At 43.4% G+C, this 26,402-nt stretch overlaps 1 protein-coding gene across 10 annotated transcripts in view; it reads right to left on the bottom strand.

The window, feature by feature from the left end:
- Positions 1–251: 251 nt before the first annotated feature.
- NRG1 (neuregulin 1) overlaps positions 252–26,402 on the bottom strand; it is a 181,531-nt gene continuing 155,380 nt past the window's right edge. For 3 of the 10 annotated variants that reach the window (XM_075527516.1, XM_075527523.1, XM_075527519.1), the window contains 7 exons: positions 22,959–23,017; positions 16,627–16,650; positions 11,978–12,080; positions 8,452–8,578; positions 6,623–6,753; positions 5,909–6,112; positions 252–1,813 (listed from right to left, as the gene is read on the bottom strand). In XM_075527516.1, the coding sequence (XP_075383631.1) occupies positions 1,162–1,813; positions 5,909–6,112; positions 6,623–6,753; positions 8,452–8,578; positions 11,978–12,080; positions 16,627–16,650; positions 22,959–23,017 (1,300 nt within the window). In that variant the 3' untranslated portion in view covers positions 252–1,161. Of the gene's footprint in view, positions 1,814–5,908; positions 6,113–6,622; positions 6,754–8,451; positions 8,579–11,977; positions 12,081–16,626; positions 16,651–22,958; positions 23,018–23,669; positions 23,738–26,402 lie in introns of those variants that run through there. The other 7 variants (XM_075527520.1, XM_075488202.1, XM_075527522.1 and 4 more) reach the window with 5 other exon arrangements.

The following is a 26,402-nucleotide window of genomic DNA, read 5'->3' as shown; positions in this document are numbered from 1 at the left end:
TCTTTCTGAGGAGGAGAAGAAAAGGGGGAAAATTGAGGGGAAACAAAAGGATAAATCATCTATTATAAATCAACATTAAAAAATAGAGGTGAAAACTGATTGCACTTTTATTAGTGGCATTTGTTTTCCAGCTAGATCTCTTCCTTGCTTGGTTACAGATATCTGCTATTATATTTGCCCCATTAACTTAAACTAATATAAATTTTTTTTTTCTTTTTTTTCTTTTTTGTCTTTTTTTTCCTTTTTTTTAATAGAGTATTGGGTTCAAAGCCTCAGCTAACCTAAACCCATTTTCTAAGGGATAACTAGGACAATTAATATCTGGAAAATAATGAAATGGCAGCTTCTAGTAATTACAAGCTGACCTCTGATTAATAATATATTTGGTTTAAAATCACAGTATTACTTTCTTTCTATAAGTAACATTATTTAATGCAGGTTGGCTTTTTTTTTTGTCTGGTTTTTTTGTTTGTTTGTTTGTTTTGTTATCCTGCTGTAAGTAATAGTAGCATGCTGTTGGATCTACTATTATCCCAGTGCTCAAAGAAGCAAACCTTTTGGCTGGCAGAGAGCAGACAAAACTCATTTCTTACACAGAAAGCAAATAAAACTTCTTATAGAAGAAACTATTTTTTTGTTGTTTTTTCAGCTTTTTTTTTTTTTATCTTTTTTTTCTGTGTGTGTGTGTGTGTGTTTCTCTGTGTGTTTCTGGTGGGGTGGGTACGGTGGGAGTGCCATTACAGGGCTTTTTGATCTGGGGATTCTACAACAAGCGACCAGAGGGACTTCTGCAATTCTTGCAAATCATACATCCAGTCATCATAATGCAGTGCACAAAAAAGCCAGGACAACTGAGGGCTAGAAGGTTTTGCAAAATACTATGGGACAGCAATCATTGTAACTGTACAAAACTTGCTCTCAACGTAACATAACATAAAGGCACCATTGATATCTTTCCCCATTTTTGAAATACTGTAAAAAATTGCTACATATGGCACATAACACATTTGTACATACGTATATTTAATTTATAAAAGTTTTTTTTCCTCTCCTGTTTTCTATGAGCGGAATTGCTAAAATAAAATAAATTGTTTAATTTAAAGGTGGAATACTTCATTATATAAAATAAAGTTTTACATGTGAATCTATGTGTTTTATGTTTTATACAGCAATAGGGTCTTGGTTAGCTATCACACTGGACAACCTTGCTTGCAACTCTTCCGGTGTGGAGAAGCGATTCGCTGGGTTAGTCCTGCTCTCAGCCAGCCGGTAGGCAGCGGCTGGCTCCAGACTGGTCGCCATGGGGTTCGGTATGCTCAGGAACGGTGTATCCTCGCCTATTCTTTCGTCTTCGGTTTCCGTCTCAGAGCTGCTGCTCTCAGAGCTTGTGTTGGAGTCCACTTCCACCCTGCTGGAAATGTGGCCATTGGGCTTCGTTCTTTTGACCCTCCGGCTGTTGGTGAGTTTCTTTGGAGGCTCCTGTGCTGGTTCGTACTCCTGCGTGGTCTCATACTCCTCATCCTCCACTATCCGCAGAGGACTTGGCGGCAGGCTGTTGCTCTCATGGGCAGGATTGTGGTGGAAGGAGTTGAACTGCTGAAGGTGGTGGTCGTACTTCTCACGTAGCCGTGGCGGGGTCACCAGGAGCAGTGGTCGCTCCTCTTCTATGAAGGGACTCACCGCCACCGAAGGGACGGAGACGGTCAAGCTGGAAGTTGGTGGCGACATTTTGGAGGGGGGGGACTTGGGAGAAGTTGGAGTGTGGAAATCAACGGGTGACATGCGAGCTGGTGTGGTCATAGCTGAGACATACCTGAAGAAAAGAGATGGGGAAAGGTTGCAAGCACAGGAGTGGTGGTGACATGTGAACACAGCTGCTCACGTGGGCTGCGACGGAAAAGGCAGGGATCCCTTAAGATCCCCAGCATCCTCACACAGGGCTATCAGGGAAACTTTTCTGTTGCTATTAATCCTATAAAACTGCTGACTTCTGGGACTCTGGGCAAAAAAGTTTGAGAGCAGGAGGAGCACGGCAAAGCCCCCAGGTCTGTTCATCTCAGAAGAGCGATGGAGATGTTGTAAATTATTTGCCAGAATAACTTCCTGGAACGAATCCAGGAATGGGATTCAGAGACTGGGGGGCTGCCAGAAACAAAATGCATTTGCAAGTATTTTCTCAAAAGGAAAACGGCTGCTGCACTTCTGGCAGGATTTGACCAGAACCTGGGGTGCATGCAAACAGACAGGAGGAGAGAAAGGAAGGGGACCAAGGGACAATCCTCTTGGGGCTTCACGCTCTTCTGGCAACCAGACTGTCTCAGGCTAAGGAGAAAAGCAAAGTTTGGACAAAATCTAGAGCCAGATTCTGCTAATTTTAATTGCTGGGGGTAACCAGAGGAGGATTTGCAGCACTGTCCCAACAGCTTTGTGCTGCTCCACACTTCAGTGCTGGCTAACCTGGCTGGTAGGTCTATCTGCAAAGAAACATGGAGCATTATTTGTCCTCGTGTGTGGGAACAAATGCTGACAGAGAGGACTGTCTGGCCTAGTGTTCATGACTGCTCTGCGAAATTTGCCCCTATTCCTTCATAAGTTTCTGTGGGAAAGGTAGTGGTCAAAGGTGATTTCTGAAAACGAAGCTCAGGTGCCAGTACAGAGCTCGTCCCAAAGGAACAGGACAAAAAATGTGAGACTCTCAGCTGGTTTGAGTTAGCAGAGCTCCATGAGATGCTATGAGGTCATGCAGACTCATGCCAGGTGAGGATCTGCCTGAAACCTCTTGATCAAAGGCACAGTGCCCAGCACAACGTTTTGCATATTTTGGCTTTGCTTTTGTTCTCATCTTAAGTTCCCCTGCCTGAATTTCATCTGTGTCCAAATTTAAAATCTTTCTAAGCTCCATGTCTTACACAGGCTCATTGAGACAAGTTATATGGCTATGACTGATGAAGTTTTTCATTAGTGATTTTTTACTCTGAGTCTGAAATTACCAAAATAAATCTGAATCCAACTTTTCTATCCCATCTATGACTCAGTTGCACATATTACACTTGATTAAAACAGAGTTATTGGATAAAAGAGAAACTGGGGCAGATCCTGAACTGATGTGTAGTAGAGTAAATTGGTTTCAGTATAGGCACATTGATTTACATCAACTGAGGAACAGGAGAAAGAAAAACAAAACTGGAGTTATGCATGGGAATTAATCAAGTTGGTTGCTAGTGAGAGCAGAGGGCAATTAGTAGGTCTGTGCACTGCATGAATGAAGTAATTCTTTATTTTTCCTTCCATGAGTGAGCTTTTCATCCCTTTCACATTTTTAAATAGGCATTGTCTGAAAACCCGAAGCCTTTCTACTTCCCCAGCTGGTACAGTGTTGGACGTAGACAGTGTTGAATTGACAGACTGGATTTTAGCTAAACTGGTTCAGTTAACGCACTGTTAGTTAAATGCGTTCAGCGTACTGTGCACGCTTCCATCAGTGTCAGGTTACTCATGCCGGGGTGCTGTGCATTCACACATTTCTGGTCTATTGCCCCACACCATAATGCGGCAGTGCTAACCAGCTGCTGTCCACGAGCTGAGGCACAGGAGCCGAACACATGCAGCTCCAGCCCATCCCGAAAGGAAGGTTAAAAGGCAATGGATTTATCCAGCTTCACATCCAACAAGAGGTAAACGATGCTGGCTCAGTGAAAGGGAATCAGAGTGTATCCACAGCCAGCCAACAAGCATTAACTAGTTACATGCTGCCAACTTCATCATATAGTCCAGCCTTTCGTGCAGATGGTGTTTTTTGATCTTCTCTCCTGTAAGATGGCTAAGGACTTTTTAAAATATAGGTGCTTGGGTCCTCTGCTCGTGTAAACGGGTGTCAGGGCATGGGATCCAACAAAGGGATGGGGTAATGCAAAAGAACCCCTTGTAATGTCTATTCTATTTAATTTCAAAATTGTGAAGGGGCTGGGGGACTGGAGGGTGGAGGGAGCACAGCCTTGATCTACCAATTCACAGCACAGCAACATTTGATGGCTTCAGGAAGTAATTTGTCAGCTCATACATTCCTTTATGTTTCAGAGTAATTTTTAGTTGTAAATAACTTTTGTTTTCCCCCTTATATACACACACATACATGCAGTCCATCTCAGAAATAATCTGCCATGTATTTTCTGCTTGCTAAAAATAGATGAGGCCTAATTTAATGCCCAGGGAACCATCTTCTGCATTCCAAATTCACAGTTGTTTCACGCACAGGCTAGGCCATCAATGCCTGGTGAATTATCACACAAATGTTGCTGCTTTTCACCCATAGCATAATCTTCAAGAAACACAATAATTGATGAAATGCCTTCTTTCTTCTCATTGAAACGGAAAGGCACATGCTCCTTTCGCCACCTCTAAAATTGAAACAGCTTATATCAGAATGATGCTCTGGGTGTCCCAGGCAATGTGGGAAGACAGCGTGAACGATCTTCGCTTCTCACATGCAGATGCCCAAATATACTAAGCTGTAATACTTGCCGTCGGTGGGCGTGTGGCCGTGCGTCCTGTACGGTTCCCAGGCAGGAGACAATGCCGTATGTACTGCTATAGGTCCTGATCCAGCAAAGCACTTAAGCACATGCTGAGCTCTACCCGCGTGAGTAATCCTGCTGATTTAAACAGGGCTACTTGCACGATTAAAAGTTAATCTTGTTGAAGTGCTCTGCTGGATTGGGACCATGGCTGTTTATGTCATGTGAGCCGCATATCCTGAAATTAAATTCCATGGTAAATAACAGGCAACTTTTATAAAGAGAGAGCCAGTCCACTATCCTTAGTGGTCCTACAGGCCTCATTCAGAGAGCCCTCAGCCGTGGTGCCTCATCCCGCTGCTGAGCAGTTGTTTGTGTAGCAGAGGGAGTACCACAGAAACAGGTTTTGCCGTACTTGCACATCCATTTTTCTGGAAACCACAATTTGACTCCTACACAACTCGGTCTCCTTGGGGATTGCCTGGCTGCATTTTTGACATCATAGACATCCCACGAGATCAAATCCCTTGTGATTTCACAATGCTCAGAGAATTGGTCCAGTAACCCTTTCTTTTCCTTTTCTTCTGCCTCTGATGGTTGGGAGCAAAGCTCTCTTTAAATGTCTTGTTTCTTCTCAGTCTTTCTTTTGCTACTCTGGGGCCGTCTCATGCTCTTGAGACAAAATCCCAGCCTAAAGCTGAGAAGACTTTTTCAGTAAAAGTTTTCTTGCAGCTGATGCACGTCAAGGCAGACCTTAGGTACTGATGAACCAGCCTTTTCAGAGAAAAAATTACTTTGTTGGAAAACTGCTGGCCAGCTTTATTTCTAACTACTCCTGATTTAATAATGACCAGGGTTCTTCTGGCTTGTACTTTGTGTTCCTTGCTTTTATTTAGTAAAGTGTCAAGGGGAATTTTCAAAGGAGATAATGGGTTTAGGAGCTGGAATCCCCCAGAAAGTAGGTGACGGCAGAATTCCTATACTGCTTAGGAGTCCTTAGTGCCCTCCTCCTATGGATCAATACATTGCTTTCTCCCCACCTTTTATGGTTCACAAAATCCCTCAGTTTTCTCACTAGCTTCTTCTGAGAAACTGATAATTAGGCAAAGATGCCGTTTTACTTTATAGTGGAAATTTCTGACAAATGACTTCAGAGGAGCTCATCCAAATGTGAACTGCTGGCTATCAGGAATAAATCCAGCAGAGGCAAGAAAGGAAGAAATGCTTTTGGTAGACTTTAAACTCCTACCACGCTCTCCACCTTTACGAATGAGGCGATGCATGCCCTACGCGAACAGCTGCACTGTTGGGTTTCCTCCTGTGCTCCCAAGCTTTGAAACCATCTGGGAGCACCAGGCCTTGCCAGCTGAAAGCAATGAGGTGGTGTGTCCTACCTTTCACTGTGAGGAGAGTCTCTGTAGGAGTCAGGGGTCTCTCTCGCATGCCGGAGGAAGCTGTTGCCTTCCCGTGGCCCGCCGATGCCATTGAGGCGGCCCCGGGGCCCTGCTGGGCTGGTGTGCCTGCTGTTTTCCATGGAGGAGCTGACAAGCACTGAGTGGCTTTCGGAGAGGATGCTTTCGGTGTGGCCATTACTCCAGCTGGAGAGCAGCAACCAGGAAAGGAGAAGAAGGGAGGGGAGCGTGAGAGGGTGCTTTGGTGGCAAATGCAGGTGAACAGAAGTTTAGCCAGGGGAAAGGAAGGGCTCTGCTGCTGCTTGGGATGTGCACCATAACCTTCGGGTTGGTAACTGGGGCTGCAGAGGTTTGTGAATTGTATGAATCCACATGCATCAAGATGATTATGCATGTGTGGATAAAAGAAGGAAGGAGGGCTTTCTAGTCACGAGGACTGTCACTGATTTAGCAACTGGCATATACTAAAATTCACTGTTACAGTATTGGAATGCCATTCAGTCAATAAAGCTCTTTGTAAATTCCTGGAAAGATAATTAGTTAGGTGACGTGACATCAACTATTGTTAGTCTTAAAATGAAAACACTGTGAAGGGAGCATAGATTTTTCTGGGTTGTTTTTTTTATACATCTTTTCCATTTTTCAGCAGCAACAGATCAGCTATTACAGGTGCTGTTTGCCTCCCCCTTCCAGTACCTGTGGCTGGGTGTCTGGGTGACTGTCACGGAGTGATGTGTTGTTGAGGTGTAGTGGCTCGTAGAAAATGAGGTCTCTGTTTCTCGCTCAATGACATGCTCGCTGGAGATTACATTTTTTGAAACGTACTGCTGAAAAAAACCAGACAAACCTCAGGTTTACAAACTGTAATTCACAGCACATTTGCAGACATCATTTCCAATCCCGCCCTCCTCCCCGCCAAGTTGCAGTTTTTTACACGTGCCAAAGCACAAACTTTGTCACTTAAATACAGGCAGAAACCACACTGACACACTTGAGCACATTTATGTACACCTCTGCACGCATACCCCATCTAAACTCAAAGTAGGAGGAAACAAATGAGGAAATTAGCAAAAGTCTGCATCCCAATCAGGCTATAATCAACAGACATGAGGAAAAGGTTCTTCACTGAGAAGGTGGAACAGGCTCCCCATGGCACCAAGCCTGTCAGAGCTCAAGGAGCATCTGGAGGACACTCTTAGTCATATGGCTTAGTTTTAGGTAGTCCTGCGAGGAGCAGGGAGCTGGACTCGATGAGCCTTATGGGTTCCTTCCAACTTGAGATATTCTATGATTCTATGATTCTATACGTATTTAACAAGGGAATGAGAAGTCCTCATGGATAGAGACCTGGAAAGGCAACGCCCCCTTTACTACCAGATACATCAAAAATACTGTTTTCTGATGGAGAAGACAGCAGTAGTTAGCAGTAGCAATTGTTCACTGCAGGATAAGAATCTGGGCAGGAACTGGCTTTTTTCAATGCCCATGGATGCAGCACCAGGGCAGACCTATTCATCAGGGGATGATCTGCAGAATGGGCCAAAGCGTCCTGAGATGGGGCTGGAGGTGTGCAGTGCCCAACCTCCTGCACAGCTTTCATCTGGAGCCCCCCCAGTGCTGTTGCTGGTAAGACTCTCCATTCTCCTCAGTGGGGACTCCTGGTTTCCCCTCTCTTAATAATCTGACCATGGATTTAGGTCTTTTGAGGGGAAATATTGGAAGCTGAGCTCTTCTGAAAATGTGTCTTGGCCTTAACGAAGGTCAGTGGGAGCACTGCCATTGACTTAGCAGAGCCAGGGTTCACCCCTGCAATGAGCTGTCATGAATATGTACAGCGATGGTGGAGCAGGAGAGTGGAGACGGCTTGAGGCAGCAGGAACGTTCCCTCCTGGCATCAGGCTTCCCTGGGAAAAGGAAGACAGGAGGCAGCGGCTACCAGCAACATGAGCCCTGGCTTCTAAGGCCAGGGAGCTTGGCCAAGGGGTTAGTTGAAGAGTAACTCTCTGCTCTGCTCTGACAAATGGCTGAGGGATGCTGGTGGAGTATCTGCCCCAGCCCCATCTCCCCAGCCACTGCTACTGTCCAGATGAGATCTTCATTCAGACTTTTACCCATGAGTTCATAATGTCACATTCCTGATCTGAGGGGGCTGTCCCTACTCACCAACCATCAGGCTAGGGGCAGTAGGAAGAGCAAGACAGGTGTGTTTGAAGAAACTGATCCCTACAGCACTTAGCCCTGCTGTAGAGCCATTAGTATTTTTTTCAGAGGTGGTTTTCTTGCTTTTGGTGTCCTAGATCCACAGGCACAGTTGCAGCACTGCAGTATGCCCCAGCAAACTGGCCATCTGCAGAAGCATATCTCATTTTACTGCATATTTTTTGCAAAGTCCCTAATTGTTTCTGGGTGGAGAAAGCCAAGAGAATTCAGTCACCAGCCTGAGGCAGGTAGAAGTTTAAAAGCTGCAGGGTGAGCTTTGCTGTGGCACTGGCAGCCTAGGCTGAAACGCGGGCAGTAAAACCTACATTCACCAGCTGGACGTTGTCCGGTGGCGGGTTGGGGTGGTGTGGCCCGTTGGCCATGTTCATCACATTGTTCCTTTCTGAGCGCAGGCTCTGCCGAAGGCGGTCGTGCAACTTTTTCCTCTGCTTCCTGTGCACGAAACACGGAAACGGTTTTAATAGACAAAGGGAAAGCAGCTGCACCTTTCAGCATGTTGTTGATGACGATAATAATATAACATCACTTTTTTTGCCAGCACATTCCCCAGCGCTGCAAGATCTCAGAGTAACTCTGAAGACAGCAGGTCTAATTGCAGCTGGAGCTGTGGGGACCTGCAGAGGGGGAAGGATGTGTGGGAACCCTTCCAAGAGTCAGCGGGCCACAGAGGGATGGGAAAAAGTGTGAGGAAGAGGGAAGCCATTCTAAGCCATGCTCCGTCTCAGGAGGAGCTCTTTTCTGCACTCAGAAGGGAGGGGGGAGGGATTTTAACCCAGCCACCTTGGCAACCTCACCATGGCCATGGCCAAATTCTGACAGCCCACCGGGTTACGCTTCTCTATTCACCACAGGGAGCTGAGGTGGCCTCGCCTCAGGGCTTGCTTGCGGCCATTGGAAAACACGGCGCATGCCACGATCTTTGTGATATGGCAGCTACACTTTTTTCTGTGGGATTCGTCCCCTACATCAACAGTGCACTCCAAATACATAAATGTATTAAAGAAGTGAAGGGTGCAGAGGAAGCCCCAAAAATCCAGAGTGAGTGAGTGTGTGAGGTATGCCTGAGCCTGCAGCCATTCTGGCAGCTCTGGAAGGTTGCGTTACAGCAACATCAGATTAACTCTGGAACCTAATGATTACCAGGTGGATGCCAGGGCTGCTAATGCATTCAGTAGAACCATCCATCAACCACATGTACTAATGGCATGGTCTCTGGCTGATTTGGATGCTTCTACTGTGCCCCGTCCTCAGCTGCTCCTTCCCCAGTTGCTAATCCTTCCAGCTCTCCTCAAGAGAACTTTTCAGATCATTACAACTTGTCAGTAACAAAACTTGCAGCATAGTAAAACCTGGCGCTGTGAAGGCCATGCAGAAAGCACTAAATAGAACACCAAAATAAATAACCATGGAAAGAGCAATTCAATTTCAGACTTAATTTATCAATATTCCCCAGTTTTGTCTGATTATACTGGAGAACTTCGACCATCCTGCCACAGAATCCAGGGAAATGAAGGGAGGATGCAGGCTCCAACACACTGCAGAGTGCCTATGACCTTGGCTGTGGCAAGAGCTAAAATACACACAATTCCCTAAGCTGTATGCAGAAGTGCAGATAGTTTTGGCAGGGCAGGACAGTGTAAGATATAACCATTTTCAATCCTGTTTTGAACTCAAGAGGACTACTCCAAGCTTTCCAAAAAGGAGGGGGGAGGGAAAACAATAAATATGTTGAAGCTTAATAGCCAGGGAAACTTAACGACAAATAAAACATGACTTGACGCACTGCATTTTACATATTTTCTCTGTGTGTATGTGCCTGGATAGTGGAAGACGTTTAATTTATGTCACTCCACATGAATGGTATAAGCAGACAGGGCTGCCTTGGAAATGCTCCTGTCTCAGCAGGACACAGTCCCTGATCCATGTGGGCTTTGTGTTTGGAGGATAACTAGGCATCATCTTAGGACATGCCGGTGGTTAAGGCAGATGGAGAGTGCAGTGCCAGGAGATATCTGAGCAGCTACCCAAAGACCTGCTCGGCCTGAGAAGCAACACAGACAAGGGCTTAACTTGATTTCACAGCACCCCTTCATGAGATCTTGGAGACCTTGGGAGTTGAGGACAAGCCAAGTCCTCTGACACGGTAGAGAAAGTGGGTTCTAGAGGGAGTCTGAGTCCATCATCTATGGATCTGAGATCCTGGCTCATATTGCCCAGGAATCTGTCCCTAGGAAACCGTGTTAATTCCCACCTTCAGTGATCAATGTATTTGCATTTTGCATGCTTCCATGTGTGCCATTTGTCCTCTGTTAAAAGGACACTAACTAAAAAAAGAAATTACTCCAGGAAACTGAGAAGAAAGAATAATGGGAAAGCTAAAGTGTACTTCACTTATTCTGAGAAGCCTTTGCCTTAATGTAAATGACTTGCAAATAAAGCACCTCTGAATTAAGACTCAGTGTCAGAAGATATTGCTTTAGCATTTGACCAGCAGTATCTCTTGCAAGGAGACCAGCAGTATCTCTTGCAACAAAATCTAAGCCATTGCATTTTATTTAGTGTGTTCTCTGAACACCATTCCAGGACTTCCCCTGGTTTCTGGGTTTTCCCCTATTAGGAGGAAAGAGCATGCAGGGAACATCTCACAGATAGCAGTCTGGCATCACTGCTGCATTTGGAGGGCCACGAACTGGCAGTTCACTTTCACTCTCATCAGCTGTGTTTGAAAACATTTCACTTTTAGCTGGCAGTGATCTCTGACGTCTGGGACAAACCGTGACAAAGCATCCAGACCCTTGATGCATTCTGGGGGCTCTTTATATAGAAAGCTGTACTTCAGGACCCTGACTAAATGTTCATTGAAGTTCATGGGGATGTCTTGTCTGATTTTGATGTACTTTGGATGAGGAAAGATATTGTTTAGCTGCCCTGGCTTGCCAGTTGTCATTTCTAAAAGCAGTAATTGATCTGATTCTTTATTACTGTTTCAGTCATTCCCAACTGACCGCTGGCACCAGGCTGCGGGTAGGAGCAGCATGTGTGTGCGGCTGGACTCTCACTGAGGGGGGCAAATGATTCCCCTCCTCCCCCACTTTTAACACATCCATTATTGGTGGGGCTTACAAGGAAAACCAACAACCAACTGCCAATCAGCCCCTGCAACAGTAAATCAGGTTTATACAAATGTGGAAGATTTACGATAAGGGTTTTCTGTGTTTTGGTGGGGAGATTTATAAGAGCAGCCAGAAGTTTTGGCAGCACAAATCCTGCTGATGTTTAGTGTAATTTATGGTCCAGAGAGCCTCATGCGTGTTTGAGAGTCACCCCCAGTAATTTACAGAGACTCACAGAATGCATTTAAGTGCCTACTTTTGCATTGGGAGCACTTTCCTGTTCAGTTCTTTGGCCTTTGGTGTTTAGTAACTTTTAGCACTGTTAATCTTGCCTCAAGTACAAACAAACTAGGCTGATACGTAAAATTTACTGCTGGGGAGCAACATGATTCCATTGTTGTGGTTTATTCCTTTCCAGCTGGGGAAACCAGCTGGAACGGGTGATAGACAAAGAATTGCAAGTCAGTGAAATTTGCTCAAGTCACATTTGAAGGGTGCGAAACCTTTTAGATACCTGTCTTATTTTTGCACTGCTGATGGACATGGAGACCTGCACCCATCTGGCTTGGACCAGAGCACCCTGGCCACAGGTTTGTCTCTTCAGCTCAGCTCTGGAGAAACCCAGATACAACCTTATGCTCAGAGGACTAGAAGCTACAGTCAACTGGGAAGGCCCTGACCAACAACCACAGATACAAAAAAGAAGATAAAAGTTTACTTGGTTTTGCAGTAGGCCACCACACACATGATGCCAACTACTAGAAGAGCAATGCAAATGCCAGTTATGGTCAGCACCCGTTTCTGGTACAGTTCCTCAGCTTCTAGAAAGGGACAAAAACAGAGAAGGTCACAACATGGAGGATAGCTAGGCAAGGAGCACACAGTCAACAGCTGGCATGCTACAAACCACTGCACAGATTCACACAGCCGCACCGAAACACAGCCACCACACTTCAGGCAGACTCATTACTGACTGCAAGGAGAACGGGACTACACCATAAGCTCTTAACACAGTACTGGGGATGAGCGATTATCCGTACAATTACAGTCAAAAGTAGTCTTTCTTTTTGTTAAAGTCAACAAGAATAATATCGAAGGAACAACTTCACAATTGACAAACACTCAGCATTCACTGGAAATAAAAATGCAATGCACTAAGGTAATAACATGAATTTGCAAATGCTTTGGAAGTTTTACTCTGCAAAGACAGCTGGAATGAAGGCCAATTTTATGAGCCTTAAGAGAAATTTATTTTCTTATTATCTTTTTTGGATTGTTTTCATATCCAATGCAATGTCCCTCTGCCCCCATGTCAATTTATATCTCAGTTGTCTTTACAGGAGAGATTTCAAAATACCCTTCTACATTTGAGACGTGAGCTTGGCTTGTAATTGTATCACCAATGGAAATGAAGACAGGTTTTGATCTCTGGTCATAAAATTCAGACTCTTTCTCCAGTGCTCCTCCAAAAACACAGCAATATCAACAACCAGCAGTGCCTTGTATCAGAGAAATGCTGGGTTTCTATTTGCGTCTCTTTTGTCCAACAAAGGAACTGCTCTATCTAGAGTGGCAGCTTGGTCAGTGATGATAACTTGTTAACGATCTCGTTCATCAGAGATATTTCACTATTATAAAGACGTTAGTAGCACTGGTAATGTTTGGGTTGGAGCTACCCGTGCATTCCAGCCTCACTCATGCTTGGCAGAAAGCATCGCTGCATGCTGTGCTGGGGAAATGTTAGGTAAGGAGCGCTGAAACAGAGGCGCGTTCTGTGTCGACACTTTACGGATGCGGCTTTGCATTCCTGCTTTTAGGACAAAAATGGGTGTCTAGCTTTTCTCAAGTCTTATTTTTGTTTAAGCATACAGTCCAGAAAACTTGCCCTGGAGGATCCAGACCAGCGGGTGGCCTTAGGTCAGACTGCAATATTGACCACAGTCGGAATACCAGCAGGTGATTAAAAATAAATGAATGAGTAAAAGCTGCATAGCTCCGCAGTACCTTTGGGATAAGTGCCAGCATTATTCCTGCTGGAAGGGACTTACATGAAGATAAAAGGTCTGTGGGGCAATTCACCAGGAGGTACAGAGGTGCACAATGGTCCCTCACATGTGCCATGAGTCTCTGTCCAAGCTCAGGCACTTAAACGATGTGCCACCCCAGTTCAGGAGAAAATGGTCCCTGCTGAGGAGGGAGCAGTCATTCCTCCAATGTGTTTCCTGGGCTTATCTAGTTTAGTTTTAAAGTTGCTGTGGGCCAATGGCAAATATTCCATGCAACAAACCACAGAGCAAAAAGAAATTTTAATTTCTCTGATACAATGCACCTTACCATGGAATGAATTTGTCCTACAAGCCAAACCCACTGTAAACCAAAACACCAGCAAACAGGTCATGAGCACTGTCAGACAAAATTAATAGGACTGATTATTAACAAGGGGGGAAGGGGGGAGAAGTGAGTTTGGTAAAACTAGGATGCTGCAAAATGTATTAAAGAAAACAAAAATGTAACTCCAAGAACAGAAAGTCAAAAAAGGGAAGGAAGAAAGGGCTGAAACTCCAAACCAAACCAAAACAGGACAAAGAGAAAAAGAAGAAGATGAAATATAGGGAAAGACAAGGTTAAAGGGTTGAGAAGTCAACTGCAGGCCTGGCACAGCATGCTTGATACTGGAAAAAACAGAGTGAAGAAATGCTTGGGGACAAAAAAAAAGGCTGAAGCAGAGTGTGAAGGGATTTCTCATACAGCATAACTCCTCGCCTAGGCTAGTTAGTGGCACTTGATCCCCTTCCCATTTTTGCCCCTTCTGAAAGCGCTTATTAGTTAGCCATGGAAATGGTGTATTATGAGGATGTCACAGGAAACAGGAGAATTGCGCTAAGCAATTTAGGGGCAACTTTGAAATGCTTTGAATTGCTCTTTTTTTTAAATTTTGGTCATGCTGTCAGCTGTTAGCTTGTGAAAGCAAAATGAATAAGGACATATCAACCCATTTTTCTTGGAGGGGAAGGGAGAAGAGAAAGAAGATTAATTAACAGTGGAAACTCTGCTTGGTTGTTTATACTCAGGGAAAAATTGCACTGACTCCAGGAGGTTTACTCCAGGCTGAGGCTGTTGCAAATGAGCTGGGCGGCTGGCCGGTGATGGCCTTGCTAAGGGTGCCCATGGGTTGAGGCTTGTCGCTTGTGTGTTGGACGCTCCTGGGCTCTCACCCACTGCAGGGGAGGGGGGTGCAGCGAGGGAGCAGGGCTGTGGGTGCAGCCCTGAGCAACACCCCTCGCACCGGCACGCCTGCTGGGACTGTAGGTCTTGAGGGGCATGGAGAGGTAAACCCCTGGGTCTGCTTTCATCGCCTTAATTCCCTCCTGCGCCCTTTGAAACAAGCCACGTGGATGACCCAGCTTGACAAGGTGTGCATGAATGGCGGTGCCGCCACTCCCTCCCTCAAGCCTTGGGGGAAATGGCTGCCTGGGAAGGCACACGTGTCCGGGCACGTCTGGCCGAGCAAAACAGCAAGCTCCCATGTAAACCTGGCTGTGCTCCTGGCTGACAGCGTCGCCCTGCCCAGGACAGCAGGGGCCAACTGGTGGATGCCCGGGATGGGACGGGGATCCTGGCCACGGCTCTGCAGGCGGCGTGGTGCCTCGCAAATCAGCCTTGGCCTCTCCGTTTAAGGCCAGAAGAGTTTTGCAAAGCAGGGACCAAACTCCCGCAGGGCACTTGCAGCTATACCAGGTCTCGCACCAAAACTGCCCTCTCTCTCTGTGACCGGTGTTAACATTTACAGAGCCAGTTAATGATGTCCAGCCAAATAACACATGTTGTGTTTGCACTGCGCATCAAACCAGCTTGAAAAAAATTAATAGCAGCCCTGGGGAAAAGTCTGTAGAGAAATGTATGTGCAGTGAGAATTTAGAAAAGGTTTTAGCCTGTTAAGTATTAAAAACTCTTTGAATAAATTTTTTTTCCCCTGCAGGATGCTAGGAAAATCAAATCAACGTGAAACTTAAGTCAAGATATTAAATCCCGCTATGTGCAGCCTTTCGAACATGCACATTATGCAATTAATTTCACATCACCCTAATTTATACATAATTGATGATATATATGGTCTTAAATTTGCTCTGTTTTAAAGTTTTTCTTCTTACAGGTCTCTGGGGATTTTTAAAAGAATTTCATTCCAAGAGGTGGTTCCGCTGATGTAATTTCATATATAAAGCAAAATTTGTAAGTCGGTTTTTAAAAGGATTTTAATTTAATTCCTCATACGTTAATGTATCCATATATCTTCTACTACAATCTAGTACTTATGAGTGAGAATTCATATTATCTTGTGATAATAATAATAATGACAATAAGCTGGGTTGTGAGAGGTTTTTTTAAATTTGGACTTGTAATGGGTTTTCCACAGTTCACAGCTTAAACTAATGACATTTTGTGGGGGCATTTTCCATAAGAACATGAACTAAAAGTGTGTGAAAAGCATCACTGGCTGGTTCTTCTCATTTGCTGACAATTTTAGGAGATTCCAAACTAAAACTGACCTGAATTCCAAGTTAGCCTATTCAAGAGATGCATCATTTGTACCCCTGATTACTAAATGTTAGTCAGATAAGTACAGTCTATTCATGAAGAGGACGTATAAGATTTATTTCTATTATATTTAAGCTGAAGTGTAAAAATAGTACCCACTGCCAATGTTCTTGGTTGGGTGCAATATGAGTTTGGTATCAGAAATATTGAATATATTTGCTGACTTCAGGATCTGGAGTCTAGCTGTAAATCTGTACTTAAGTTCCTAAATAACTTTCAGTTCACTTCTAATTTACAGACCTAGAAATGAATGTATATATGCATATCATTTACACATATGTATATGCATCTGATTTACATACCTAGCTGTGGGTTTAGACATAAAACTTTACTTGGAAACCAGAGCTCAAAACTGTAAATTTGCAGAATTTTAAGTGGCTATAACAGCTTATCTTTTTTTATAGACTAGTTAGCCATTTTGCTTAATGTTTACAGTGTTTCCAAAATCTGGCAACCCTAGAAGAACTTAGCAAAAGCAAATGTCAAAACTAGTCAAAATTACATGGCAGAAAAATGAATGTACACTATGTTGTGATTACCCCAGTAATTCCTAGAACTCCTTACGTCTGGAATATCCTATCACTATTACCATTTTAGTGAGCTGATCTCCGCTAACATTTTGACAAGGGTTGTTGTTATAGCTGTATGATCCCTTCTAAAGCATAAAGAAATTGGTTAGGAATTGAAAAGGGGAGGTGGAGAAAAAAATAAAAAGGGGTTTATCTCTCAGGCTCTAAAATCTGCAGGCTAAAAGGAATGATTGGTCCATACCCATAAATTCAATCCCAAGATGCTCTGCCAATGCAGAAAGTTGACAAAAAAAGAAAGAAAAAGGAAAAAGTTTCAGAAAAGAGCAATACACTGTACTCAAAAATAAATCACATATAAGAATTACGGCTATTCTGTGTCTGCACATGAAACAGGACAAAGGGGCGTGCCGTTACATGGGCAGTGCTCAAGTACGCCTCTGTAAGCTACATGACCAGACCTCTGCAAGGGTTACAGACCAAAATACAATTGGGGGATCTGAACAGCCACGGTGCAGGGAACGCAGCAGGAACCATTAACCCTTAAAGATCTTACTGAGATGAATGGGGCTATGGCCTAAGGATGCCATGTGAAACGGCTGATTGTTTTCAGATGGGACCATGAGAGCACAGGGATGCTTTACAAGGGGTGGCATCCCTCTCCAAATGGGTCGTACATTGCCCTCCCTTCTGGTCCTCCTCCTGTGCCCGGTATGTGGCTCCTTGCTCTGGTGGGTTGCAACCTGGAGGTGGCTGGGACTGTTTGCTCAGCCCTTCTCAGCTTTGCAAACTGACTGCAGCAGGGCTCTCGTTTCTGGAGAATGAGGAGCCAAGCCCTTTTCCCCTGCCTTTGGGCTGCACTGCCTCAGCAGAACCACCCGCTGGCCGGCTGGATGCACCCCGGGGTGCAGGGGCTGATGCCATTTACACAGACCACATGCCTAAATTAGCACCCCCAGGACCCAGCAGCCAGCAGTGAGGAGGAACACAGGTTTTCCCCCGGCAGGTACCCTAGGAGACCCTTCCCATGGGGCCAACACCATAACCATGGTAGCTCTCACTTTCTTTGTCCTTGTATGCTGTGAAATTTAAATCCAATCCTAATTTTCTGACCAAATGGATTTTTTATGTAGCTTGTACACATGGGGAATGCCAATTCTTTCCTGCCAATCAGTAACATTTTAAGGGTTAAGTAAGTTGGAATCCATCCAGGTCTCTTCCTAAAGAGCCAGTATTACATGCCTACATGAACACTGCTAACGATATACATTAGTTGCATAGAAAGCTTGGTTAAGTCTTCAACAAAATGAATGGCATGCCCATGCATATATATTGCTGTATTTATGCTTGCTTATAGGTAAGATGCCTAGCCTGGATGTAATTTAATTTGAGGGGAAGTCATTCATATCATGCAGTTTCTATTTCAAATAATTCAATGGGAAGTTGGTACTTAAAATGGGAATATATTCTGGCTGAAAGCCCTAACAAGTAAACATGCTGAAGAAACATGCACTGCTTATTCAAACCTAGATGTCATGTAGCTCTTATTTCTCTTTGGTATTCCTAGCTACATGCCCTAGACCTGATTAAAAGAACGCAGAACATGCCAATACTTCTCATTTTATAAACGGGACATTATTTTTGATCTTTTCCTATTTAACCCAATATTGTTGCATACTTTCTACATGCAATGTGGTTTCTATTGAATATTTGTCCAGGTGCTCTAAGAAGAAATAAATTAATTATTTTTAACAACCCAGTTGTCATTCTGGATGTGATTTTTGTGGGGGCAGTATTGGAATAAAAAATGCTTGGGATGCAGGTTTTTTTTCCAAAAAAGTGACTTACAATTACAACTCATTGGATATATTGTAGCATGCTGTGGTCCAGGGTCTACAGAACAAGAGTATGATACCTGGAAATGCTGGAACAGGTCCTCCAGGACTGCATGCTGTGTTCATGACTGGTGTGCCACAGCTGCTGGGCACCCAAGATTTTGGGGTGGCTACTCTATAGAGTTAGGTGGGTGAATAGCCTGGGGACATGGTGCTGCCCAGTGAGGGCTAAGCACAGTTGCAGGTTTGGGTGGAGACCTTGCATTTGAGAAGGGAAGGACCCATTTGGATCAACTGCATGCAGCAGCAGAGAGGTCCAGGGAGACCAGTTTCACCTCTGAAACATCAAGGTGCCATGTGTCTTAAGTCATTGTTTAGTTTTCTTATTAAATGTGTTCTGTGGGTAATAAGAAATTCTAAAAAAGTTTCTTTTTTATGTAATTTGAATTGAAAACAAACTAAAATCCCCCAAAAGTTCACAGAGAAGAACCTCTACATGTCAGCCAATTCTGCTTGAGGGGCTGGGATGCTGTGTGTCTTCGTGAGGCTTAGGATCCAGTTTGGATGCTATATCTTGGTTCATTTCCGTGGTACTCAGGCTGCAAAATCAACTTCGGATATTAAGTTCTATGGCTCCTGTAAAAGTGTTATTCTACAACTGATTCGAGTCTCACAAGTATAGAAAATGTCCTTTCTTAATTATTCTGTCATAGCAATTTTAGCATTTAATGAGCATTAACTGAGCAGTTCATAGTGAAAAACTGTCTTCTTTAACCTTGAGCAGAAGACGGACAATGACATTTTTCAAATCTGTTTGTATCATTTAGGAGTCTTGGTCTCAGCACATAAAGAGTACAATTTAGGGTGCTGAAAGGCTTTAGAAAATTAAAATTTCAGGTAAGATTGTCTGGTACCCTCATACAGATGTGACCACTTGAGAAATACACAGAAATTGAGAAATACTGAGCTAGTAGAATTGCTGAAAAATGGACTTTTGAAGAGCTGTAGTTTATGTGGAAAGACTGAAAAATTGAGGCCGTTATAGAGTAAGAGCAGTTTTGGTCATCCCTCTAGAATATTATAGCTTTACTCAACTTCTGCCACCTTTAATTTCTCAGCCAGGCTGATCTTGACAATATGAGGCAGGGTCTGTCATCTAAACAGAAATTTCCCTCTGCCTCTCTTGATGCTGTCTCTCTTGCTCACGAAGGATGGCAGAGCTGAAATGGACACAGTTTAAACTGGTGTCCCATGCCGAAACACTTCAGGAAGGCAGGGACCACATTCAATTCATGCCCGAGATGGCTCACAGCATGCCCCACAAGTTGTTCTATATTCACAATATGTATTATAACTGTTAACTAGTGAAGTAAGCAAGTCAATTGGCCCTTTGGGTGGGGTCCTTGGCCCATCTGGGGTGTTTGAGAGGACAAAGAGTTTACCTGTGATTATGCTCTAGAGAAGTTTCCTCAACCTTCTCTTAATCCGAGGCTCCGCCAATGTTTCTTATCCCAAGGAGCATTCTGCACAGTGTTGCTATAAGAGTTCTCATGCATAGTTATGTAAAAATCAGCCACAACTTTTAATGTTAATTCATTACTTTTCTTTTCCTCCATTTCCCTTGCTTCCTTGCCTTCAAGGGAGTGAATGTGTGAACATTCAAATACAGAAAATATATCTGCATGGAACAGATGGATTTTTGCAACACTTTTGTGGACCACCTTCTGGTGTCTTATGGACCAACAGTGGACCGCAGGCCTTAAAGTCAAAACTGCCGCAGCAAAAAGCCAGGGTATTGGTGAAAACATCTGGTAGCAGCTGTGACTGCTGTGCTCAAGGAAAGGACATTACAGGGTCTGCCAGCCAGACTCCAGAGATGAGCAAAACTATCACAGTTTGTTCTTTGGTTTCCCTTGGTCTGCAGTGGTGGTAAGCACCAGTTGAAGGGGAAAAACTGCGTAGCTGCAGTGCTGGAGGTAACTGTGGCAGTGGGGAATCTAACAAGCCATCACCTCTCCGCCATAACAGGTTGTCCTATGGTTTGGTGTGTTTGAAAAGCTGGCAGCCAACGGACAGTCAGCCTAAACATGTGCTTTCCAGTAGTCTCCCTCACATCCATTCCCAGTTATGCTCACATTTCCACTGACAGAAAGGAAGGACATTTCTATGGAAGAACTTTTCAAAAAATGGAGATCCACATAATTTTCTGTGTCCCTTTTCAACCTATTTCTAGTGCACCATGATAAATGAACCCTCCAGGGCTAACCAAACCACTGCCAAGATAAGCCAGTTAGCCTTGCATTCTGTTGGGATGGGGGGTTTCCAGAATGCTCAGCATTGGCCTTGTTTTGATCTTGCAAAAGGCCCTCAGCAAAGCTTGTAATTTTAGGACTCTTACAAATACCAACTCTAGGGCAGATTTCTGAAGCTAACTCTTTCTCAACAGCCAAATACAGAGCCTTAAGATAGTAACAGCTCATCAGTAGGTACACTTGACGTGGAACGTCATTGACCCTTTCTTTCCAAATGAAGAAAGACCCTTCTGAAAGCAAGTAAAATTAGATAGCACTGTATAGTTCACATGTACACTTTTGTTTCCTACTGGCATTTATGTTGTTTAACATCCCAATTTGCTCTCTACTTTGCAAAAGCTGCATCTACAGAGCTAAGTTAATCACCCGCAACACTTGGAACAAAATATGAGCTTGGCTTTAAGCCCCAAATGCAACATTTGCCTGAAGATAACTCTCATTCTAAGTCACCTTTTTAATTGTATGCTCTGGTCTGCATTGGGTGTAATAATAAAAAGTCATATAAACGCTTCTTCATTGATTTTTTTTTTGGTTAAATATAAATGTACCCTCACTGGGCCCTTTCCAAAAGAGTCGTTTTAAGATTTGTAGCAGTTTAAGAAACCTGATCTTATACTGCAGATGCAGGGTAGGCAGAAGTGCCAGAGTCTCATAGCCATTGCCTGGGGCTCTCAGAGTAGCCTGAGGTAGGTAGTGGTGTACTCTCCTGCCAGTGCATTTCAAGAAGAGGAGGGCTGGACCAGCTTAAGTACTTACAGCTGAGCATGACTCTTGCAGCAAGGCAAGGGCATCTATGCCTTTTCCATGGAGGCAACTTCAGAAAATCTCAGCTTGGTGTCTACTGCCCAAAGATTCCTCTAAAAATCCCAACCAGAGTTAGGAAACTGAAAAACTAATGAAGGAAAACCCACCTAAACCTCTTTTTTTTTTTTTTTTTTTCTGGGTAGGAAAATGAATTTATGATCAACATACAATTCTTCCACAGTTTTCAGGGTAAATTCAGCAGCAAACAATGGATCTTATATTTTAACTGCACTTTTCATCACAATACACAGAAAAGGCCATTTAAATCTAACATTTGGTAAACTTAAACATTGTAACAGCATAAAAATTTTCAAATCCATAGTTACCAGAGGCATTTTAAAAATAACTCACATTAATAAAGCTTTTAAAACAGGGCATAAAATACACACTTGAATGCTGGAAGGTCTGGTCTCCAGTCAGCACCCTTGGGATTTACATGGGTAGCTTCCATGATGGGCAGTATGAATTATGTATGGACATTTTTCATCCATCAGTATAAAAGAAAACCTATGCATCTCTTCAGGCTCCAAAATGTCCAGCACATGCTAACAGCTTTTTGTCCTATATACTAATGGAAATTAAATTAAGCTAGCCTATAGTCTCTGAAATCTTTCTGTGCTGGCAAGTAATCCATCAAAAAAATAGTTCCTATAATACTGCTCTTAGATCATAGTACATTCTGATGCCAGCGACAATTAATTATGAATAGTACACATGCATTAAAATGTAAGATCTAAGCAATTTTCTTATATGTTACCTTTGACTTTGCTATAGCCAATGAGAGAAAATATATATTCAGTGTACTTTCTGTTTCCTCCCTGACAAGTAATAATAATTAACCTGTCCCTCCACGGGAAAGCTTATGAGATATGTGACTGCAGTGCTGATTCTATCAGCAGTCTGACACAGGCAGAGTCCTCTATGTGTGCGTGTGTGTGTGTGTATATGTGTGTGTGTGTCTGGTACATTTCTTTGGCCAATTAATCTGGCTCTGAAGTACTTGATCTCTTGCACCTGTTACCACAAATAAATATGTCAGACCCCATTGTTTATGCTGTCTCTCCCCCTTTTCTTTTTCTTTCTGTGCTCTTTCCCCTGAAACTTGGACAATGAGGAGGAAGAACACTTTGATCCTGTTTGGCATGTGCTCATTAGAAATGATGTAAGCATGTCAATTACCTTTAACTTGCACGTCCAAATACAAATCTCATATGCAAGTAGAGGATTAGCTACCTGTCCCTTTGTTGGGGAAGTACTGCCCTGTATAGAGACTCATAAGCTTTTTGTGGCAAATAAAACGTGAGACTTTCAAAATGTCATTTTTGCACTTTTACTGTTTGATGTCAGTGGGGAGTCCGTATCACACCATTCAGTGTTAATTTCACAGCGTTCCTAAGTCTTGCATTTCCCCATAACCTCAATGCCAAACAATCCAGGAGAGTATTGCAATTGCTTTTTGTTATCATTTTCATGCAACAGGCAGAGACAATCAATATTAGGCCTTAGGCAACAAATCTAGTTACAGATTAAAAAAAAAAAAATTGGAGGAAAGATGCAGCGACAAGAAAGCAGCACCAACTGAGCATGCTTCTACTGCGGCACAGACAGAAAGGTAGTGGACGTACTGTAGAAGCTGGCCATTACGTAGTTTTGGCAGCGATCACCAGTAAATTCATTTGGGCACCTGAGAGGAAAAACAAACAAAAAAAATGGTAGAGAAAAAACAGAGAAAAGAGAAGAGGTGAATATATGCTAAGAAAGAAGCTCCTTCAGTGTGAACTGATATGACTTGGTGAGTTCACTTTCAGAAACTGAATCTCGGTTTAGCATGTCAAAATGGCTCAAGATGTTGAGAGCAACTCATGTGCTCTGCGGAAATGGAAAGAAATCCCCCCCCTGAAAAACCAGCCAAGACCAAACCAATCCAGATCAAAGTGTGTTTCGAGATGTGAGACAGAAATTCACCATTCCAAATTCCCAAATTGCTTTTAGGATGCACTTTCCATAAGGCAGCGAGGACACAAGATCTGTACATCACTTATCTCCGTGAGTTTGCTCTTTTAGGGTTGCACTTCACAGCAGTTTCCCAAACAAGAAAGCTGCCAGTATGTGCAATACAAATGCATCTGCGAAGGGATGGAAATATCACAAATCACACAAATGAGGAACATTTTGGAGGTCAATAATGCCATGGTGTACAGATTTTACTTTAGAGAATCAGTCATAAATTAGTGTGTAAAGAGGCCGGTTCCAGCTGAACTGTGAAAACACCAAGTACTATTGATTTTGTTGCTGTAGTTGGGGAAGAAAGCAAAGTTCAGATTATTTTAACATACTTTCTTGGTTTTGGATTTTCATGGGCAGAGTTTCAGTACATCTTGCTCCAGTGAATCCAGGTTGGCACCTAAAGGGCAAAAACGTGATAAGCAATAGTACACCAAAACCACTGCACTAACAGACTGACATCTGCTGGCCTATGGAGATGGGAGTGCATTAAGTGACCTCCTGGTTAGGTGTTAGTGAAAAATGATCAGAAAAGGGGCAAGAAAGTGTAACCTTTCCAGAAGATAACACTTTGCAAAACCTACAGCAAAAATCCACCAGAGAAAAAAAATCTAGGAAGTAATTTTGCTTGTCTGTTTTGAAAAAGAAAGAAGAATCAGGGCTAGCAAAAATGTTTATCAGCTCATTGCTTATTCCACCTCATGAAGGGACTAGATTGAGTTTTTTTAAACTTGCAGTGCAGTGTATAACAGCAATTTACACTGTTGCTTTCACCAGTCATAAAATCTATGAAAATACCATGATTTCCTTATTTCTGTAATGGCATGTTGTGTCTTCCAGTAATTTCCTTTGAAGGGGAATAGTTAAAACAGCAATCACAGAAAAGCCAAAAAAATTCCAAAAAGTGAGAAGACAAGCTCAAACCCAAAGGCAGAAAGTATATTCAACATGGCTGACAAACGGAAAAATATTCAGCCCAGTCAATAAGTAAGATGAGAGAGCAGAGGTGCTCAAATTTGAAGCCCCACAGCTGTCTGCCCTTTGAGTTCATAAGCTCTTCTGCGGAAAACTTCAGTGCAGCTTTCCCCTGGGTCATAGTGAAAGAACTTCTCTTCTGTGCTTTGCCTGCCTTTTCTTCTGCTGCTGGCTGTCAATTCTTTCTTCACCTTTAGTCTCCATTTTGGGGCACAGCTCAGGCGTACGCTCCCAAAATATCACCATAGCAATCCTGCGCTTCAGACTTAAGTGTGAATGACTGTCCACCACACTAAACATCTGTAGATTTCAATCTTCTTTCCTCCTCTTTCTTCTACCACTCTTACTCAGCATGTAACCTGAAATTACCTGATATCTGCTTCCTTGAATACCTCTCACTTGCGTTGCCTGTCTTTGTGATGCTCTCCATGAGTTTGCCATGGTGCAAGAATCTCCTCCTTTTTTTCTCCTGCTGCTGATCTGGTGGTAGCCTACTTTTCAAACTGCTTCATCATTTACTTGCCAGGGGCCGAAGAGCCTTCTTATTTGCAAATGCACGTTGTTCAGAACAATCCTCCACCTCTTCTATCCATTCAAGTTTCATGTGCATTGAAAACTGTCCTGATTTTTTAAATTCCACTCTTCCACAATTGCCTCTAGCCTTAAGGGTCAGGGATGCTGCCCTTGCACAAGTGGGACTTCCAGAATAGCACTTTGGCAGAGGACCAGTGTCAGGCATAAATGCTAGTATCTTGTTCAAATAAACCACACAGGAATTATTTTTGTATAATAAAGGTATATTTTCAGGATCTGCAGATGATTCTTTGGAGCTGATTTGATGTAAGGATATATTTATTTATTAAGGAAGGGAGTTTATGTTCTTCAGAGCCAAGGTCACATCTTTTGATAAGTACCCAGCGTGGAGAGATCCCAGTCTCCAACAGCTCCATTCAGTTGATAAAAATGCAACAAGGATAACTCTGTCATGAAAAGGTGATATTGCTGGGCATGATAGAATACTTTTTGCACCATTGACAGAAGGCAAAAGGCCTTTGATAGAAGGCATTTTGATCTGTGTTACTGAACGAGAGTAAAAAGGTCTCACCCCTGTGATTTCAGATTTATTTTGCACTGGGGTGATCTTGTGAAATACCTGTCCCTGGAAAGCTGGCATTCGCACCTGCATTGGCTTTCATTTCACAGGGACCTATACATCTTGTTTGTCAGGCTCAACCCTACACAATCCCAATGAACATGCTGCGGATTAAAAGCTTCAGGCTTTGCTCCTGCCACTGGCCGGTGGTGGTTGCTTGCTCCGTCTGTGCTTGTTTTCAGATGTTGGTACAGCTGTGGAGGTGACGAAAACAACTCCAGCACTGGTGCAGACAATGCTGAAATAATTTCCAGATGGAGCAGGGTCAGCCCTGTTGAGATGGCGCTGAAAACAGTTCAGGTGTGTTTATACTCGCTCTGAAATCATTGTCAGCAAATGGACTGCAGCACCTGCTGCTGAGAACGGGTCCAGCATGGGCCAGCCAAGATGAAAGCCAAGATGAGCCTATCTGCTTATGATTATGTGTGAATGCTAAAGGCATTTTATTGCTCAGATATGCAGTGCAGCACCATTTCCAGTGCTGTTTGGCAGGTTGTTTACTGTAGACTGTGCTTTTACAAACAGCTTGCGATGGTGTTGTTTTCAAACCACCTTGTCCTACTCAAAGTTTCCAGACATTATTTCTTGTTGTCTTTCTTTTCTAGTTCATTACCCATGTACCATTTTCTTTTATGACACTAGTAAGTGGGAGTCAAGCAACTCAGGGCAACAAGTAAACGTTTGTGCTGCAAGAGCCTTATAATTTCCTTTCTGCCTAAAAAAAGGTTACTTGGACTATTTGTTTATTGTATTAACTGCATGAAACCACAATACTAAACCGCATATACTAAAATAGTTGCTTTTTTCTCTACACACAGTAGTTGCAAAGAGCAGTATTTGCATGCGTTTAGAAGGCACTTCTCAGAACATTGAACGCATATCATCAAGCTGTTTTTCGGCAGGAGAGGAATGGCTGAATGGATCATGACCTCACATT

This window comes from Mycteria americana, chromosome Z (assembly GCF_035582795.1).
Source record: "Mycteria americana isolate JAX WOST 10 ecotype Jacksonville Zoo and Gardens chromosome Z, USCA_MyAme_1.0, whole genome shotgun sequence".
NCBI lineage: Eukaryota > Metazoa > Chordata > Aves > Ciconiiformes > Ciconiidae > Mycteria > Mycteria americana.
This window is presented reverse-complemented; position numbering and strand designations above follow the sequence as displayed.